Source organism: Tyto alba, unplaced genomic scaffold, assembly GCF_018691265.1.
Source record: "Tyto alba isolate M040663 unplaced genomic scaffold, T.alba_DEE_v4.0 Super-Scaffold_14, whole genome shotgun sequence".
Classification (NCBI taxonomy): Eukaryota; Metazoa; Chordata; class Aves; order Strigiformes; family Tytonidae; genus Tyto; species Tyto alba.
In genome coordinates, this window is record NW_024881276.1 from 25,981,356 (window position 1) to 26,001,435 (window position 20,080).

The following is a 20,080-nucleotide window of genomic DNA, read 5'->3' on the forward strand; positions in this document are numbered from 1 at the left end:
ATTCAGGAACAGTCATTCCAACTCCCGATTCCAGATAAATAATGGCCAATTCTTAGTCCTACTAAAACTGATGAAAAGACTTTCCAGAGTAACAACAAGCAGAAGATCTGATCTTCAGATTTTTTTCCCTTTAATAAGTTGTCTCCAAAAAAGGAAAAGAGCCTTGATTCCTCTCCTCCTTTTCACATCGTGTAAAAAAAATTACTGTAGCGTTGTGATGAGATTGAACAAGCTTAGAAGTTGAGTAAAGGACTACTTAGATTGAGAAAAGTAGCAGAATCTGCCCTGAGGGAACATAACATTTATGTTTTTCTTTTTTAAAATTGAACTTGAAATGCAGAGTTTACTCAAACTTGAGAGAGAAAAAAAAATGGATAATGAAAATAGACAACTTTTCCCTAAAAAAAAATAGAAAACATTTCATATCTTTAAACACTAAATTTGGAAGAAGTAGGATAGTATTAGAAAAGAGGGAGAGAGATTAACAAAGATACATCTTCCCTCTCAGACTGACAGATACCCACAAGACTACCTCCGTTGGTACCACTTCCAGAAACAGGGAGTCCAGCACCACACATCTGCAAGGAGAAAATGTTGGGGATCTTTGCCTGCCTCACAAGAGAATCAAAGAACGTCTCCACAGAACTTGAAGGCTTGAAGGTGTTGAAAAAACAAAATAAAAAACAAAAGAATTGCAGAAGTATTCATTAAAAAGTTTCTTTGCAGAAATGAGCAAATCATTCAAACAAGACCACTTTTCACAAGTAAATTGAATTTCTGACAACTGGGTGATGAAAATTCTAGATATAATAAGTCATTAAAAAACCAACATCTGTCATTTTTCTGCTTCTGCTGTTTTTAAAAACATTTTTACTCTTGACCACTGTCATAGAAATCCCTAAAGCACGAGAATATTTTTCAGTAGCAGTTTTCAAACTCAAATAATAGTTTCAGGTGGAAACTCTCACCGATGCTTTCTGTTTGGAAAAGGCCTTGGGTTATTAGAACACTCAAATGTAACTTGCCATTTGCACTTTTCCACAGTGAAAAGGCACAATTTTAAAGTGAGGATTTTCAGCTTTTAAACATAGTTTAATTCTAATGAACTTTTAATTCAATGGGACTTACTTCCTCTTATTTATTTTAAAGAATTTCATATCCAAACACACTCATTTCAACTGATTACTGACCAGCAGGTTCTTCCTACACTGCATGTCATGTTTTCCTTTGCAGTTAAGAGTACTGCAATTTCACTCTTAATTCACATTTATGTGCAGCTACATCTCATGACTGGCAGGGACCCTGTCTAGCTTGTGAGACACCAAGTGCTCTTACTACACAAAGCACAGAGCAGCCTCAGAAGCCAACACCACTTAAGTCTTTGAAAGAAGGGAAAAATAAATGCCCTGATGCACTATTTGCCCAAATCAGAGTTTGAGAAGAAGCTTTTCTCTGCTTGATGACAAGTGTATGATAGCAAGTATAGCAAAAGTCAATACAATGATCACACAACTCTTGAATAAAGCATTTTAATTCCAGAGTCAGCAGTCAGTATTGAATCATTTGTTCTAATGGGATATATCTCAAATTTGTTAATTTTTCAGACAGTTATGTGTAGGTTGAAAACTATGACTATGTAGTATTCCAATTATGTTTTCAGTTTTAGATCATAAGGTTATAAATTTTAGACTATACATTTTAGGTTTTAATTTAAACTTCTACCTGAATTTCCTACCACCACAAGAACAGGATGTGCTTGGTTCTGTGTTCATGAAAACACCATAGCTAATATTTTTTCTAAAATTATCCATATATGTCCTCCCTCTCAACCTTTACTTGACGAATGGAGAATATATTAGAACTGCCAAGGGCTTTGCCAAGTAAGTTCATCAATCCATTGACAGGTCTGGAGAGAGATCACCGGGGCCCTAATACACAATTTCCACACCTACAGAAGAAGCCTTTACTCTCATACTCTGGTACTACAGGCTCTGTAAAAGCTTATTCATTCCAGAGGAGCTAAAATCAGAGCCTTCATCACCAGAAAAGCCAAAATTCTCACATGTGACTGTGGTACCATCACAATCTTATTTATTCTTTCTGGAACAAACAAAAGATCCATACGAAAGAGCAGATGGAAGGGAGGAGTCTAATGCTGACAGATCATCTGTTCACTTTATTTTCATAGTTAGATTTTTATTTATTGTCATTGTGAAAGACAAGAGGTGGAGAAAGGATGGTTTACCTTGGCTAACGCATCGTAGGCAAGACCAAGAATCCCATGCCATTTAACCCCTGGTAAGAAGAAATTCTCTGATTCAAGAATGGTAGCAATGTTGATGGTGTAGCTGCCATAGATTCCTTTTGGGATAGTAATGACATCTGTACCCAGCACTCCAGTCCAGCTTCCTTGACTGTACTTAACTGTGACATCAATCCCTTCAGATTTGTATGTACTTGACCTTTAAAAGGAAAGGATACACTTACTCATGAATTGTTCATTTACAATGCAAGACAACAGAATATATTCAATCTCATTTTTTCCAGAGAGTAAAATAGGTGAAGTCTGCAAAGTCAATCACATATACTCACAGAAGGAGGGGGATAGATTGTAAAAGCAGTAAAAAGTGGAAATAAAAAAAAAATCCCGAGCCCCTGTTTTTATCCTGAAGCCAATGACTCAAATCTTCACAAGGTGTGTCTTGTTTGTTTGTTTGGTTTTGTTTTAAATCTAAGGTATTATGCTACCTGGTGCAGCGTGTCCCTGACTCGGACTGATCCATCACAATAGGAGCAATACTCTAACTGGAGATGTAATGTGTTAAGTGGTGTTAGGAAATGAAAAGCTTCTGAATTTGAGCCTAGAATTGAAATGCCAAGCTAACTGAATATCTGTAGACTAATACCTCATTAATTTTATTAAAAAATCCATTTGGGGTAGATTGGAATATTATGGTGAGTATCATCAGTAAGACACAGGTTTTCTAAATCTGCAGCTTGGTCTATCCATCAGGAAGTAAGCAGACTTGGATATTATTAACAAATGATCACTGACTTGGAAAAGAAAAGGAAGGAGTTCCTTCTAGACCAGGGCAGCAAAGTCAAAGAAGCAGTTAAGTATAGCAAGCAAAGAAAGGAAAAGAATCCTGTTTAGAAGGCTTAACAGAAACATCATAAAAAACTTCAATAAATTTTTCATTTTAAAATCCTGTAGTATACATATAATAATTGTCTTCTGCCCGCATCACTACTGAAGAGCTACAAAAGTTCTAGATCACCTACAATTTATTTTGGTCCAATTCCTCAGCATACAGCTTCCCCTTCTGAAGAGACAGAAAACCATGCTCAGTTCACCTGAGCAGAATTTTTGCTTGACAGCTTTTTAAAATGTAAATTAAAAAAAATAAAAATCAAGTGTAAAATAATTTCATAACACCACCTTTACATGTGTGTAAAACTATAAGAAGTGCAGGTGATTTATCAAGTGTGGACAGTTTTATCAACCCAGCTTTAATCTAACAGCTGCTCTGACAGAAACAGCCACATGAAGACCCTGTACCTGAGCTCGCCAGAATGAAGTCAGTGTGATTTCTCCTATTATCAAGAACAACCTTTAGATGGCAACACAGACAACTCCCATACATTTAAGCAGACACTTCATCTTGAGGGACAATTTGGCCATATGGACCATGCAGCTGATCCTCTTCCTAGCTAAGAGAGGGAGAGAATAGTAAGAGGTCAGGCTCTAACCCTAGTTATGTTTAGCTCTAACCCTAAACATACTCCCAGTACCTAACTCTTCAAGGCTCTTCAGGGCTCAGTAGCTTGTAACACTCTAGACAGCAGAAATATATGAGATAATAGGCCCCACAGATTATATTTTAAAATGCATGACTTCCAGAGATACTGTTGCTACCTGTATCTGGTCACTTCTACTGCTACTGCTGTTTTACCTTTCTGTGTAATTCTGCATTTGTATGACACTTAGACAAATGGACATCTCTGCTCAGGCAGGGTCTTCAAAGTACTACTGTGATACTGACAATACATTTTATAAATCTAAATCAAGTCTGGATAATTAGTGACATAAGAGAAACCAGGGGTGGGGCAGGAAAAGGAAGGGAAAATATATAGTATTCTTAATGTAGAAAAGTGTCTGGCAGTGGAACAGAAGAGGAAATATCTGAACTCAGAGAGAAAAGTGAGTACTGGGAGAAGAAAACAAAGTGAATCTGCAAATACAGATGCTGCATGACTAGCAGCAGCACACAGCTCTTCTTCCAAAAGCCATAACAGATTGAGCTGTGGACTAGGACACAGAAAGACTGGGTTCGTTTTCCAGCACAGTTGGTGAACTTTCCTGTGGAAAGGCAGGACAAGTCACTTCCTCGCCCTCTGTGCCTCAGCTTCCCCACCTGTAGAGATGTGTATGAGAATACTCATCTCATTTGTAAACTGCACAAATGTTGTCTTGAAGAGACTGCCTTATTATTTCCTTTGAGGAGCAAAATTCCTAATGTAGGAAGGGATCTTACATAATCCTTGTGGCAGTAAACTATATTCTGTTCTGCAAAACCACTTCCTGCTCCATCTTCTTGACCGTAATCAGCTCATATTTTTCCACCTCACTGATCTAAAGGAAGAAAACTTCTTTAGAGGTCAAAACTATAGACTTGTTCTAATTCATGGGCTGAGTGTTTTAAAACAAACACACAGCACAAAAAATTACAAACAAGCTGTTTTGGCTGTGATGAGAAAAGAAGAAATTAAACTCTTCTGGCAGGAGAGAGTGTATCTTAGCCAGAGGCAAGGAAAAAGGCCTCCTAGTTTATGGTGCTGTAGTGACACTACTCCATTCTCCCTCTCCTTCCTGTTTACTATCTTCTCTCCAAAGCAAGCAGCCAACAGAAACATGGCCCCCAAACTTCAAATGGATCTCAAGCCTCAGCTGAGAAAACTAGCAATGAGTTCATTTTCTCATGCAGAGTTACTTCCAATTACTACTATATAGCACTGAACAAAACATAACCAAAATATTATTTCTCATCTCATGCTTCGTTGGAAGGAAGCTCAACATGGCAACAGGAAATCCACTACGCAGAAGGCCCTGCTTAACACCAACCTTGCCGAACACATGCAATTCCTTCCTAATTCCATGTTCTCTTGCTGCTCTGCAACAAACCAGGACTTCAGATTTTCCTGCTTACCCACTCACTTTCTCCTACACACCAAATCAATGTCTCCACAGACAGCAATAGCAAAGAAGGGACAGAAAACAGCAATCACATTTCAACAGAAGTTTTGATCCCCTCTCTAGTGATAGATAGTTGGCACAAGATAAGTGATTCAGGGCCAACAACTTTAAGACAAAGCAAATACGAAAACTCAACATAAATTACTGATTTTTAACAAAGAATTCCCATCTAATTTGCAGGGGTTCTGGAAGAAGTTTATAGTTTACCCCAAACCACAACCTGTACAGTGTACACAAGCAAACTTGCAGGTTCATACTACAAAGCAGCAGTTTACTTTTGCTTGCTGGTATATAATTTATTGTATTACCTCAATTTATTGCTCATAATTTTCTTACTTCCTTGTCTCTTGGAATGATTGACTCTTGAGCAGTTTTCTCTTGAAACTTTAGATGGTGAGACAGTATTATTCACACTGAAATAAAACTGAATGCTGTTGCTGAATACTGACAGCCTCGAGTATGTCACTCTTTCACATACCACTACAGAGCCATCACTGATAATTTAGTTTCAAGTGTAAAAATCCCTTTATACATCTGTTTAAGTAGCTCTTTCATCATAAGTAGCATACTCAGTAAAAACTACTTGTTATTTTGAACAGCATGAGGAACAACATTATGATTTCTTTTCAGTTCAGGACAAATTAGGCCATTTCCCAAAATCTTATACATCATGGTGACTTTTACAGCATGATCATCACAGCAGACTCAGAACTTTTCACAGCAAGGTTTTGTCAAAGCCACGCAAAAGCACAAGTTGTGAAAGAGTTCATGATAACAGCTTTATTCGTTTTGTACAGAAAGACCGAGATAATTAAACAGTAGAATTCTATTACACGCATTATATGACACACAACATCATTTAACAAGCTAGTTCTAAAATTGTTCAAGGAAGGCTCTTCCTGAAGAATACACCCTCTGGGTCCTTTGAAACACAGATAATGCTTCTCCTATGCACCCTCCTCAATTTCAGTCAAAAAACAATCATGCATTTAATTTGAGATTTTGATCATTTGAATAAAATTAAACTAAGAGCGTGGCAATCAGGAAATTCAGACCCATGACTCTCTTTCTTCAACACAATATTAATATTCTAATAAGCACACATCTGTAACTCAATCCCATTAACTTTACAAATTACTAACCCTTCTTTCCCCTTGTCTTCAATTTGCAGTTTATGACTTTCATATGGAAGCACTCCATGACAATATAGGGAAAAACTGCAGGAATGATTACCAGATGAGAGGAAACCTCTTTATCTAATTTTGAAGTGTTCCACATAGTGTGGAATAAAAGTGCCCATAGGTCATTTGTCCCATTTACACATGGGTAAAGGTCACTCTAAGGTAATTTTACGGATCCAGCAGATGTGATATCAAGGCCCCTAATTCTACCATCTATGTAAAATCATGACAACCAGGGAAGATAACCTGACTACTAGGAAAAGGCTATCATAAGGTCAGTCTCAAGAGGAGACAAGCAGCAGCATCCAAGGAACTATAGGTCACTGGGCTTCACCTCAAGTCAGGAAAAGTCTCAGAGAAAAACCTCCTGGAATCTGTTCCCAACCACATTAAAGGACAAGAAGGTAATCATGGACAGTCAACAAGGAATTTCACAGGCACACCAACCTGTGTCATGCCTGACCAACCTCATTACCTTCTACAAGATGACGACTGGCTATGCAAATGAGGAGAGCGCAGTGGCTGTAGCACATCTTGACTTCAGTCAGGCTTTTGACACCATCTTCCATATCATTTCCATTTGGAAGCTGAGGATGTGGGGCTAAACAGACCACTGAGTGTGTTGAAGATGGGCTAGACCACTGGGCTCAAGGGACTCATGATAAGCTTAGTGCCCCAGGGGTTATGAGTGGAGAAAAAATTGTTCAACATCTTCATCAGGAGCCTACATAATGGACAGACTGCACCCTCCACAGATTTGCACAGGATACTGCATTAAGAGGAGTAGCTGAGATGCTGAATGTCAGAGCTTGAATCCAAAGGAATCTTGAAAAACGGGAAGATTGAGCCAACAGAAACCTCATGGCATTCATCAAGGAGAAGCCCAGAGTTTTGTAGCTGAAAGAAAACAACTCCATGCATCAGCACAGACTGGGAATCGACTGAAAAGAACTCAAAAGGACTTGGGGTGATGGTGGACACCAGGCTGAATAAGAGCCAACACTGTACTTGCCCTGTGCATAGAGCAAACTTTACACCAAGCCACATTTGGAAGGCCATGGGCAACATATCCAAGGAAGTCGCTCTCCCCATCTAGTCAGCACTGGTGAGAACACACCTGGAATAGACTGTGGTCAGCTGTGGGATCTGGAGAAAGAGAACAGGGACTGGCAGAGGGCTTCCAGACAGGTCAGGGTCCATGAACACAGGACCTGTGATGAGAAGCTGAGAGGAGGTTGGCTTCAGTCTTGCAGACAAGAGGCCAAGGTGAGATCTCATAGCAGTTTACAACACCTTGAAAGACAGTTACAAAGATGACACAGCCAGACCTTTCACCTTTCTCTTCAGTGCCAGACAAAAGAGGCAACATGCAGAAGTTACATTTTGTGAGGTTCAGGTTGGAAAGTAGGAAGTATTTTCACCACAGGAGAGTGTGGCACAGAACTGAAACACACTGCCCAGAGAGATCATGGATTCTCCACCGTTAAAGGTTTACGGAACTTGGCTGGACTCAGCCATGCCTGACCTGATCTGGTCACAGCCCTACCTCTTTTGCGATTTGTACTAGGTGACCTACAGAGGTTTCTGTACTGAAACATGCAACTGATTTCAGTGGGGCCAGGTTCCCTCCCAGATTACATTTATTTAAATGTATTTAAAGAATTTAAAATGGAAGCAGCACGTTATAGTCAGGTTCAAACATGCTAATGGTTGCACATTATTCTGAGCATATTGCAGTACTCCAACCAAACTCAGAAACTGTTATTGCAATTGCTCCAGATGGTAATGACTTGAGTTTAAGTCATTTACAAAGCATTTACAAAACACCCTTAACTATTCCGGGGCTAAATTTCAAGGCTTCATTGTTAACTTTATAACAAAGTTCTCAAAACACAGCGTATACTGAAAACACTGATAAAAAACTTGTAACCTTCAAGTGATTTCACAGCTTTTCTCAACAGACAATCTCTGCTGTTGTTGCTGTTTCTAACAGTTTATGGTTCTTAGAGAGAGGCCTTGCCCTTCCAGACAAAATAATATCACTTAGGAGAAAAGGGAGAAGGAATGCTTGTGCTTTGATTCCTTGCAATTAAGTTTCGTCTAGCCACTACCTATGGAAGGGGACAGCTGGCATACAAAACTCTGCAGTAGTGCAGAAACAGCTTTAAAGTGCAAATTCTGGACTTTCCAGACCTGTGTCATATCAGTGAGATGTGAAATGTCTTAGTTAACATCTGAGTATGAGACAGGAGGTAATGCTATTCTAGTAAGCAGCATGGAAATGCTTGCTTTCCCTCTGGTTACAAGCACATTTTATTGGAAAAAAGTGCAAACCTCCATGTTAAAATACATAAAGAGGTAATGAGAATGGTGATACTCTCCAGCCTCCCAGTCCTCTAATTATTTTTATTCATATGCTTCAGCTAAAGATAGACACTGTGTTTTGGAGAAGTTTACCTGAAATAATTGAAACTAGAGAACGGCAGAAAGTAAGGAAGAAAGGAGGGAGAGTGATTCAGACAAAGCTGTGCTTGGCTGTGTCTAGTGTCAGCTCATGTGAAACACAGCAAATTTAGTGCATAACAAGCATGAAAACCACCAAGTCCTATCTTACAACCAGATTTAGCAGGGTCTGTCCAGATCACTAACTGATTGAGGCTCTTGGCCAAGCTAAACAACAAATCAGTTTTTGACTAATAATTTTGGTTTTGGATGAAGCTTCAAGTAACAGATACAATTACTGGGTTTTAATTTTTGTTTTCAAAGAAAGGGAAAGTTTATTTGTAATTCATTTTAAGACTACTTGGATTAGAAATTGGCTGAAATTGGTGTGATTTTGCAAACAGTTTTTACCCCATAATCTTATTCCCTTTTCTCCAGCTCTAATCAGTGCTGCACTCGGAGCTGGGCTGTGCTGCCATCAGTGGGACTGTTCAAGGTGTCAGACAAGACTTTGCATCGCAAGGCCAATCTTCCCATTCAGGCAACAAACATCCCACTCTCATGGGATGTCACAGAAGCGCCACAAGCTGCCTTATCATTCTCTTTCACATGAAGGAGTCAGAATCTAGAAGACATCCTAACCCTTCACAGCATGTAGAACAGGTACTTACAGCGCGGTATTGAAGTAGGAGGTGACATCAGGATCAGGCACACCCGCTACAGCAAAATTACTGCTCCCAGTGTCAACCAGAATATTTAACTGCCGAAACAGAAAAAAGGAGAGGTGGTTTTCATATCCAACTAAACAAACAAACAAGTCATTGAAGTTTTTGTCTAAGCTACCTTTAATTTTAAAATTACTATGAAAGTTGCCCTAAAAAATAACTTTTGGGAAAGAGATGCTGCTGCAGCCCCTTCAAAACAGCTGATCATGCTGAAGTGCTTTAAAATAGTCATGTTCCTCGAAGGGGAAAAACCCTCCAAGCCCATATTCACACAGCAGATGAATTCACAACCACCTCAAATTTCTTTTTGGCCCAACCCATGTGTCTTGGTAACCTGCCTCGTCTGGGACACAGGCTGAATTGCGTACTGTTTAAAGCACTGTTTGCCTTAGAGCTTATGAGGTTTCGAGGCAGGGGTTGAAGTGCAAGTCTGAGCAGAAATAAGCAGAAGCACAAAGCTGCCTCATGGCTTGATGAGCATGGGAACGATGCCCAGTTCATCCTGAGTAGTATCAACCTACCACTGCCTTTAAATAGGAGGATGGCAGAATTACAAACACTGTGAAAAGCATTGATTGAAAGTTGGCCTAAGAATGGGCCACTTGTTTGCTTAATTGGGGGATGACTTAGGACAAAAATTGCCTAACAAAACCACATGGACAAAACAAGACACCTCCTTTCCCCATTTGGATCAGGCAACCAGGCTGGTTCACCACAGCTGCATGATGGCTTGTGCTAACACAAAGCAGAAGGTAACAGCACAGGAAGAAGCAGTCGGATGCGGGATCACCTCTTGCAGTGAGACCTTGAAACTACACTAAATGTAGTGTCATTAAATGATAATTTAAATCAGTTAGAGACTGTACTACTACCAAAAGCAGTGGTCACACTTTTTCCCTGCTCTTGGCTGGATGCTCCCCAGGGCATAAGCACTCATACCCATGGGACTGTGATACAAATCAGATCAGGTTCCTCACCCTGTAGTTACCAAGAAAAAATTAGCAATCTGCCATATCAGACAGCTACTTGAACAGAGATGGTCGGAGCAGATACTAGAAAAGAGCGATTGCCTCCTTTGGTGACAGTGTGGTTTCAGACTGGCTTAAAATGATTGTGAAATTATGCTCCAGGCAGTAGGGGACACCTGCTTCCTAGAAAAATATTAAGGAATTATAGTTTTCCTGTAGAAGGAAATGAGACATGAGGACTGGGTTGCCCATGGTTTAAAGCCAGCTTGAACGAGCCACTCTGGTAGTCCTCATCACTCCTTAAGACATGACGTAGCTAGGAATCTAGCACTGAAAGTGGACATGGGGAGGGTATGAGAGAGCGATAGGGGAAACAAGTATATTTTTGACAAAGGAAGTGGAGAAACAGGGCCAAGATCAGAAAATTAGAGTAAAGACAAAGGACGATAAAGCATTTGGAGAAGACACATTGAATCCTTCTTTAATAAGTTTAAGACTGATCATAGACAAAAAAATTGTGAGTTGATGTTCAAAAATATCTTTGGTTTGTTCATGGAAGAGGAGGGAAGAGATGGTTACCCTTGTTTTACCTAGTTAATATAGTATGAGACTGAGGAGCTCTGAAATTAAAACATGAATACAAAAACAACTAGTAATACATGGGACTGTCTTCTGAACTGCACGCACACTCTGTCATTGGTATTCTCAGTTGTAACGCAAAAATTTTAAGACTTAAAAAAACCCAAACCCATCACCTTAGTCAAGTGCCTCACTGCATCCCAGATTTTAGATTAAGCAGAGACAATACATTAAAATTTATTTTGCAACCCCACGAGCTAGACAGTGACATTTAAAAACAAGAGGACATCTACAAGTTCACCTGGCTCCAGGAGCTGAGGCTTAAAAGAAAGTAAGAACCTCCAAGGCATGGCTTGCAATAAAATCCAAAGTTTGCTACATACTTTATTTCAATGATCAAAAGCCTAACATTTTGTCAACTACCTAAAAAAGTAAGAACTTGTCATTTTTCCCCCCTCTCTGGGATAGAAGTTATATTAAAAATAAATAACAAAGAGCAGCTACAATGTGTGCATCTATCAGGACCAACAAAAGTTGCCTCAAAGGGGTGCTGCAGGGCTTAAATTAATTAGCCTTTCTGAGGCAGTCTGTGATGCTTGAGTAATGGGCACTATACATCAGCTGCATAAACACATGTAGGTGTTGCCCTAGCTTCAGTAATATGCATGACACCATGCACGGAGGAGGAGTTGGGGTAAAAAAAAAACAACAAACCAAAACCAGACAAAACCCCAATTACTAAATATGACATATATGAAAGATATTTTACCCCCACGTCTTAAATACAATGTTATCATCACAGAATTCACAACTCACTGAAGAAAAGGGCAAATTTACTACCCACAGTATGAAGCAAATCAACATTTAAAAAAAAAAAAAAAAAAGATATTCCCCTCTCTCATAAAAAAAAAAAAAAAAAGAAAATACAAAGCTGGCTAACCATGCAAGTGCCAGCCCACTCGGACACAGCAGCATTCACATGACAGATCGCTATTGAGGCTGACATTCTCTATCCGCATGTTTGTGCATAATGAGATGCAGGCGGCCAGGGCAGACACTGATTTATTGTAGTCCTCACAATAGCGCCAGTGATTAGCAGCTCATTTTGGGGTGGGTATAACTTACTGAGTTCTCTTTCTCTCCTGGCTACCCTTTGGGTCTGAATTTTCTTTAGTGCCTTCACGTCTCATTACGAACCACTTTCATGCTGTCACCACTGGAGCCTACTTTATTCGGTACTGCCTGCTGCTGGTTTAATGGTGCTGCTGGGGGAGCATCAGGCAAACTCTGGTGAGTCACAGAGTGGCAACCTACCCAGCTGTGGTCCAGGGCTGCCCATCCTGCCCCATCTCCAGAGGTCATCCCTGCCCTCTCCCAAAAGATGAAGCCAGACACGCTGTGAGCTGGATTTCACTGCCCAGCTTACTAACAAAAACCGAAATCAGTGGCACCTTGACTTGATTCTCTGAGCTACACGCTGTGACAGCTGGAGAGTGGTCATACCTTTCTGTGCCTTTACCTTTCTGCCATGGGGACAGAAGACCCCGATGTCGAGGCAGAGGCAACGGCGGTGGCAGTGTCCCCCCCAGCAGCCTCCTTGTGAAGCCCCAGAGGTGGTGAATCAGAGCTCTTGCTGCCAGGTGGAGCAGATTCCTTGGGTTTATTACCACCCTCTCAAGTGAATCACTCCCTCTCACCCAGAGTTGATTATCTAGTGATCACACTGTTTTGTCAGAGATTGTCAGATGAAGTCAGATTTTGCGAAAGCCAAGGTAGGAGAGACACAGCTGAACAAGGCTACGAAGGAAAAACTGACCAAAGACTACTGACTGATCACATGCCCAGCATTAAAAACAATGAAAAACTACTTTCCTTTTGCTTTTGGGGGCACAGAAGGGAAGCCTTGGTGTTGTTTTTTGGTGTTGTTGCTGTTGTTTGTTTGTTTTAATTTTTTTTTTTTTAATTGTGGTTTCCAAGTTCAGACCTGTATAGCAGAAAGCCAACAGCAAATATAAAATGCTGTTTTTTCCCCCTGAAGGTCACCTTTACCACAGCCGTGGAACATAAAATCTGTTCCTAGTATCGTACCTGGAGATTATTTTGCTGGATGCATTTCCTATATGGAAATAGCGTTGTTATTAAAAATAAGAGGTTCGTAAAGATCCCTAGCCATAGAGTAAGCAAGATAGTAACATCCACCTCTGTCATGACATACAGAGGAAATCTGACACTCTATCTATATGCCATTAAGCTGTGCTTATAAAAAGAAACAAATCCAAACCTATTTACTGAAAGTCACAAACACTGAAAGCAGAAGCCTCTTTAGGCCATGCATTTTGTATTTTTTCTACTCTGAAGGGGTAGAGATACTGAAAAAAAACCCAGTCACAATGATTTATTTCAACTGGAAGTCAAACACACTGTCAATACTTCAAGGATCCCTCAAACTTTCCAGTTCTTGATTCAGTGCCAACATCAAATAGCACTTACTGTATGTTATCCTGCTTCAATAATTTAACTTACCACCATGTCTTAATATTTTTAAGCTTTCCATTGCTGAATATTGTTGTATTTTGATATCAGAAAAAAAAAATTGCCTATTGATTGGTCATCTTTTTTTCATTCAGCAAAACTTCGTTTGTCTGTGGTGCAGACACCTGTCCTATCTGTTACAGCAAGTGACTTCCACGCGTGTCATCAACACTAGGCATTATCTATGCCTTATTTAACTGCTTGGTGAATAGCAATTTGCAGGTACCCCACCATGCATTCAGAAAGTAACTTCCTTCACGTTTTCAGGGAAAAGTGATAAAATGTGGCAATCATTCCATTTTTGTAGCATGGAGGGTGCTAGCATCCTCTAGCAGGGACAGATGTTGCCTGTTCTGATCTACACCTTACTCAGACTTAGTCCAAGTTTCTCTTTCTTGTTTTAGTTTGAGGTCAGGAGTTTTTGGTAACTTTCAGAAAAATATACAAAACAAATCCCATGGGCTACAAGTGCATAATGCATTTCTTTGAAGCAGATGTCTGCGTGGTTTAGCATACACAGCCTTTTCCAGGTGGGAATCCTAGGGCTTGCATGCAACCCCGTCACGCTGCTGCTTTTGATGTGATTCCCTGGGCAACTCACACTGAACTAGTGATAATCTTTATCCCCATTAAAAGGCCGGCCCATGTTAAAATCCACTGCAGTTTTTTTTTTTCAAGTCAGCAGGTCTGATCCTTTTAGGTCAAGCAATAAAGTTTTACCACTGGACAGAAGAAACCAGGCCGCAAAAACGTATTCAATGTATTCAGCTCTTCATCCCTCCTTTAGGTGAAGCACAGAATAAAAAAAACAAAAACCAAAAAACAAGCAAACAAAACAAAACAAAAAAAAACAAACCAAAAACATTTGCACAGATAGAGCCATAAATATAATAATCAGTCTCATTCGGCCTTACATTTACTTTGGGGTTCAGTCAAAGTCTTAATGATAAGCAATTGATAGTGCCCACTGCACAAGCCAGCAGGCCAAAGAAGTTGGCCCTGTAAGAGTTTATGATGAAAGCTACAAGTGATCATGCCTTCTCTGGGATTTTAACTTGACCCAAGGGTGCCTCTTTCTTTTCTCTTCTCTCCTGTCCCCAATAAAGAGAGAGACCATTCCACACTAGTAACATTCATATGCCGTTCAAAATCTTGTCCTGCTGTGCTTTCATGACTTCTCCCATGCACACACTTAAAACAGGGCTCATACTTCTACTCTGTTTGATGGAGTATGCCACACAGTGAACTATCACAAAGTAAAAATGTTTTCTTGTCCACATGTAGATACTATAAATAGGAAGCATCCCATTATTGGCTCATGAGCTGCTACCACTCACCATGATGTACTGGCTTAGTAGAAGTCCACCTTATCTAACAACCCCTGAACTTGTAACATCTCTTAACTCCCTCACTTTCTTATTTTGTCCCACACATAATAAACCCTACAGAAAATAATTTGCTAGACAGTGCTTAAAAAAGGCGCAAAGAAGCACTACATTTCTTGTTAGGATTAGCAGCTAGAAATCATTTGGGTAACAGCTCTTCTATTTCAAGATGGTTAATAGATAGGAAAATTAGTTGCCAATTTAAATAGTGCCTCATTTAACACAACGATTCCTAATTACATTATCAGCCCATCTGGCAAGAATTGCTTACAACCATCACACAAAAAAGAAAACACACTAGCAGCTATACGCTGTGTTTGCCTACAGTTATTACGTGTTATTATTGGCACAGACTGTCAGTCAGGTTATTTCAGCAATTTATTTCTACAAATTAATAATGTTACAATATACAGTGGCTTTTTAAGCACAGAGTTACTGTACACTTCTTTTCTCTGATACTTGGAATTAGCATTTATGGCCTACTTTCTAATAAACAAATTCAGAAGACTAGGCTGTGATATAGATCCGTTCCTCTTAAGATACAGATATAAAACCTAATTAAAAGATGAGTTAAAGGAATCTTTGGAAACGTATCTAGATGCAGAGGCTTGCAATGTTAGGCATAAACTGAAAAAGCCTCCATAACAACACATTTCTGCTTGCATATTTTGCTGAACAGGTAAGACTGAAACCAAAAAAGGGTAAGTTTGTCAGTCTGTACAATAGACTGGCACACTGCCCCTGAACACTGGGGCAAGGATGGGACTCTCCCATTTATCACTGCTTGTAAGTGGCCCCTGGACTGGAACAGTCCAGTCCTCATTCACAGAATGGTTGAGGTTGGAAGGGACCTCTGGATGTCATCTGGTCCAACCTCCTGCTCAAGCAGGGCACACCAAGAGCCAGCTTCCCAGGACCATGCACAGACAGCTTTTGAGTATCTGTCCAGGGATGGAGACTCCACAACCTCCCTGAGCAACATATGCCAGTGCTTGGTGGCCCTCACAGTAAAAAAATTATTTTTCCTTATGTTTAGAGGGAACCTCCTGCGATCTGTCTCTGGTCTGTCCTCTTTGCACCCTCCCTTCAGATATTTATGTGCATTGACAAAATCCCCACCAAGCTTTCTCTTCTCCAGGCTGAGCAGTCCCAGCTCTCAGCCTTTCCTCATGTGACAGGTGCTTCACTCCCTTAAATGTCTTCCTGGCCCTTCATGGGACCCTCTCCAGTATGTCCATGCCCCTCTTGTACTGGGGAGCCCACAGCTGGACACAGAACTCCAGGTGTGGCCTCACCAGTGACAAGTAGAGGAATCCAGAAAACTACTCAGGTTTTTGGCTGACAGCTGCATGGCCACTGGTGATGATGGAGAAACATCATCACCCAGAGCTAAGAGACTCTGAAGCTTGGATGGTATCATACTTCACACCTCTGAAGAGGAGGAGGAAGAGGGCAAGCCCACATGTTACTTTGAGTCCGGGAGGAGAAATATTTTCTGTGGTGCCCTGAGGGAGGTCATCTCACCAGAGAAAACAGATCTATCAGCTACTACCTCCAAAAAAAATCTTCCCATAGTCGTAAGAAGGGTTTAACCATGCAGCCAAAATAAGACAGACGTTGTGGGAAAGACAAATGGAATGTAGATTAATGATTTTCTGATGCTGTTTGTTCAGCAGGTGGTGCCCACATTTCATTGCAACGTCACACTGGGGATGCAGAAGAAGGTGATTTATTGCAGCATGGAAACTTAGCCAAAGCAGGAAATCAAGTATATCACCAAAGATAGTTCCTGCTTTCACAGTGGCAGAGGTTTGTTGCAGAAACTGTGGCGTGTTTGTAGGTTGTGGGGTAAGCAGGCAAACAAGTGGCAAAGGGAGGCTCTTCAGGGCAGCAGCAGATCAAGCCCACCAGAGTATGTTTGGCATTTGCTGTCATCCCCCTCACCACATTCCCAGCTGGTGTTGGGACCAGGGATTTGACCCCATATCTATGTAGCTATACTACCTTTACATCATTCACACTCGTCCTTAGCCACCTAAAACACTCAGCTATTCCTGGACACTCTCACACCTGCATTGGGCCCAGCAGAAGACCAAAAGTCTTTTGCCCTCAATCTATTAATGAGCTGCACTGCTAGACCAGGAGAAACACTTTTTTTTTTTTTTTTTCCTCCTCTTTTCCTCTGAAAAGCAATAATCACTTTCTTTGCCATAAGATTACAAAGTACTATCTGGATTAGCCAATCTCTCTGTGTTTAAGAGCACTGTGTGCTTCTGTAGTTGATATTTGTATTAAAAACACAAATGCTAAAATGACTGATTGCTGTGAAGTATAAACTGGCTAAGCTAAATTGTGAGTTGAAATATAAGCATCTGACTTTGGGACTGATGAATAGTCATTTTGAAGAGAAATATTACAGGAAGTGCTTTATATATATTATCATTTTGACAATAAGGGAAGGCTATTATAGTTTAAAGACAAAAAAAATAGTCAGCCAATCAATCCTGGTAACAAAACAAAATATCTATTCTTCATTTCTGCATTCTCCTTTCTGCCAATGCTTTCGGTTCCTTAAACATTAGCATTCTTTCTGCACATGCCGTCTCATGTGGTATCTTATTTTTCAGGCTGAAATTTATTTGCTGTGTCTAGATTTATCATACAACACATCCATCCTATTCATGCTATATGAACATGCTTTGCTGTTGAACATGAGCTATTACTTGCTTATCTTAGAACTGTGTGAATCGTAGCAATTTTGTTCTCATTGCCTTTTCAGAAAAAATTAACCTTTTTTTCCTTTTTTTTTTTTTTCCTGGATACAAGTCCCTCTTCCATATCACACACTATAGCTGACAAAAAACAGTGTGTGAAGCAGCCCTCTAATTCACATAAACGAGCTACAACTGAAGCCACACCCTGCTTTAGGCATTGGGTTTTAAGGAAAATCTGGACTAGTTAGAGAAAGTTAATCTAGAGGTCTAGAAAAATGTCATGTGTAAATAACCATTGAAATGCTTGAACTGGTTTGAGAAGACTGAAGAAAACTGTGATAATCTTTTAACAAACGTTAAGTTTGCCACAGAGATGTCCTGGGAGCTTCACCTTTCAGAAAAAAATGGACTGCATATGAGCCAACTGATGTCTTCATCAGCCTTTCCCAGTGTGGCCAGCAGCACATGTTAATATCAAGTAGACTGTTAGTTCTTACTAAGAGCAGTAAGGCACCCAAGTGCTCACAAATCTGAGTGAGGAAAATCTATATATTCTCTATATTTATACTAAACACGTTCTTGAATTGAAAGATTACTGAGTACCTAGATAAATGGAAGATTAAAAAATCCCCACACACCCTGAAATTCAAGAATGGATGCAGGAGACATCAGCTCTTTGCACTTAAGTACACACAGAGCTCTTGTTAAATCTGAGAGCATGCTTCCACCTGTTAGTAGGTGTATAGGAATTAAATTAATCAATTTTCTGCTAATTACAGTACAGCACTGATGAGACAGGGAGACTGTAAGCTGAATGCCACTGGGACCAACTCTCACATCTAACTGCAAGACAGGAATCCCAGAGCCCACGCAGCCTTGGTTTAGAGACAGGTTATGTTTAAGCTCTGTGCCACATCTAAATCAGTAAGCATCTCATCCAGAGCTCACCTCTCTCTCCTCAGAGAACATGGTGGCCAAAGGTGTTGGAGAGACAGATATTAATTCAGTAATTCTACAGCTAAAAAGAAAATTAAGAAACGCCTGAAGTCCATCTCTACCACCAGCCTGACTCTTGGAGATACGCTCATGAATGCCATTACCAATTTCAGTCACCTTCTCAACCCAAACCTCTTTTTTGCTTTGAAACCGCCAAGCGTAGCCACCACAGAGCAGAGCTGCTGGGCACCACCTGGCAGGATTTGGAGCTCTTTGGAGCAATGGCCAGCCACGTCAGATGGCTACAAGTCCATGGAGCTATGGGCACTGTAGTAGGACCTGAGGAGAGGAACAGCTTCTAGTGCTATAGTAAACAGGAGGGCGGTGGAGGTGGATGAACAGCTGCACATCTGTATTTCACAATACAGGGTCTTGTGCCTCTGCCACCTGCCAGCAAAAAAAGGTTTTGCTGTTCCCAGCCAGCTCCCTTGGCAAGCCTCTATGCACTTGCACCCTTGCGCTTAACCACAGTCTGTCTTGCTTCATTCCTGAAGGAAACCACCATTAAATTACTCCAGTTGACCTGAAGCTAAATTTTCTGTGTAAAAAAAGACAACCACCTCACTGAAAAACAACCAACCATCCACCTCAAGGGTCTTAGGTTAAACGTCTGCTACATCTGTTCTGTTTATCAGTATTACTTAGGGCATGATACTTCTAAAACCCATAGTCTCATGTCAGTTTACAGGGTTGGTTTTTTTTTTGTTTGTTTTGGTTTTTTTGGGGGGGGGGGAGGGGGAGAGGGAGGAGGAGAAAGGGACTCATCATGCGGATACACTACCTTTCAGAATATGATTTCCAAGTCAGCCTATGTTAATATATTATACCCAGTGAATGATTACAGTTAGAAGCTTCATACAGTTCAGAATTTCAATTTTCTGAGGCTTTTGCTCTCCAAAATTAGCTTCCAATTTATTTTGTCAGGTCACCCTTTTCTTTACCTCTATTGTTCATTAGACTCAGAGAAACCGCTGTCTGAAAAAAAAAAGGGGGGGGGGGCATTTTTAGTTCTTCTCTACCTATCTTCAGAAGTTCTATGCAATAAAAAAAAAAGTTTGTTTTTAAACTAAAGCAACATCCCTCCAACTGCAGTATCTGTAAGACTGAAATGGTTTTACACATTTGCACAGAGCTAGGCTATACTAAGTAAACACAAGAAAGCTTGAACTGACTAATCTTTAAACCTTCCTCATGCTATACAAACTTCGACACCATGAGTCACACTGCCCATGTTTACTGTGTCATTTGGAAATAACAGAATTAATCAAGGGCCACCTTTGGACCTTCAGTACAGCCTATGAAGC

General features: G+C 40.3%; 1 protein-coding gene across 2 annotated transcripts in view; it reads right to left on the bottom strand.

Annotated features, from left to right (window-relative positions):
- Positions 1-20,080, bottom strand: part of BACE2 (beta-secretase 2) — a 57,347-nt gene that overhangs the window by 24,902 nt on the left and 12,365 nt on the right. For both annotated transcript variants that reach the window (XM_042788820.1, XM_042788819.1), the window contains exons 2-4: positions 9,549-9,637; positions 2,246-2,462; positions 525-653 (exon numbers count right to left, since the gene is read on the bottom strand). In XM_042788820.1, coding sequence (XP_042644754.1) covers positions 525-653; positions 2,246-2,462; positions 9,549-9,637 — 435 coding nt within the window. The remainder of the gene's footprint in view (positions 1-524; positions 654-2,245; positions 2,463-9,548; positions 9,638-20,080) is intronic.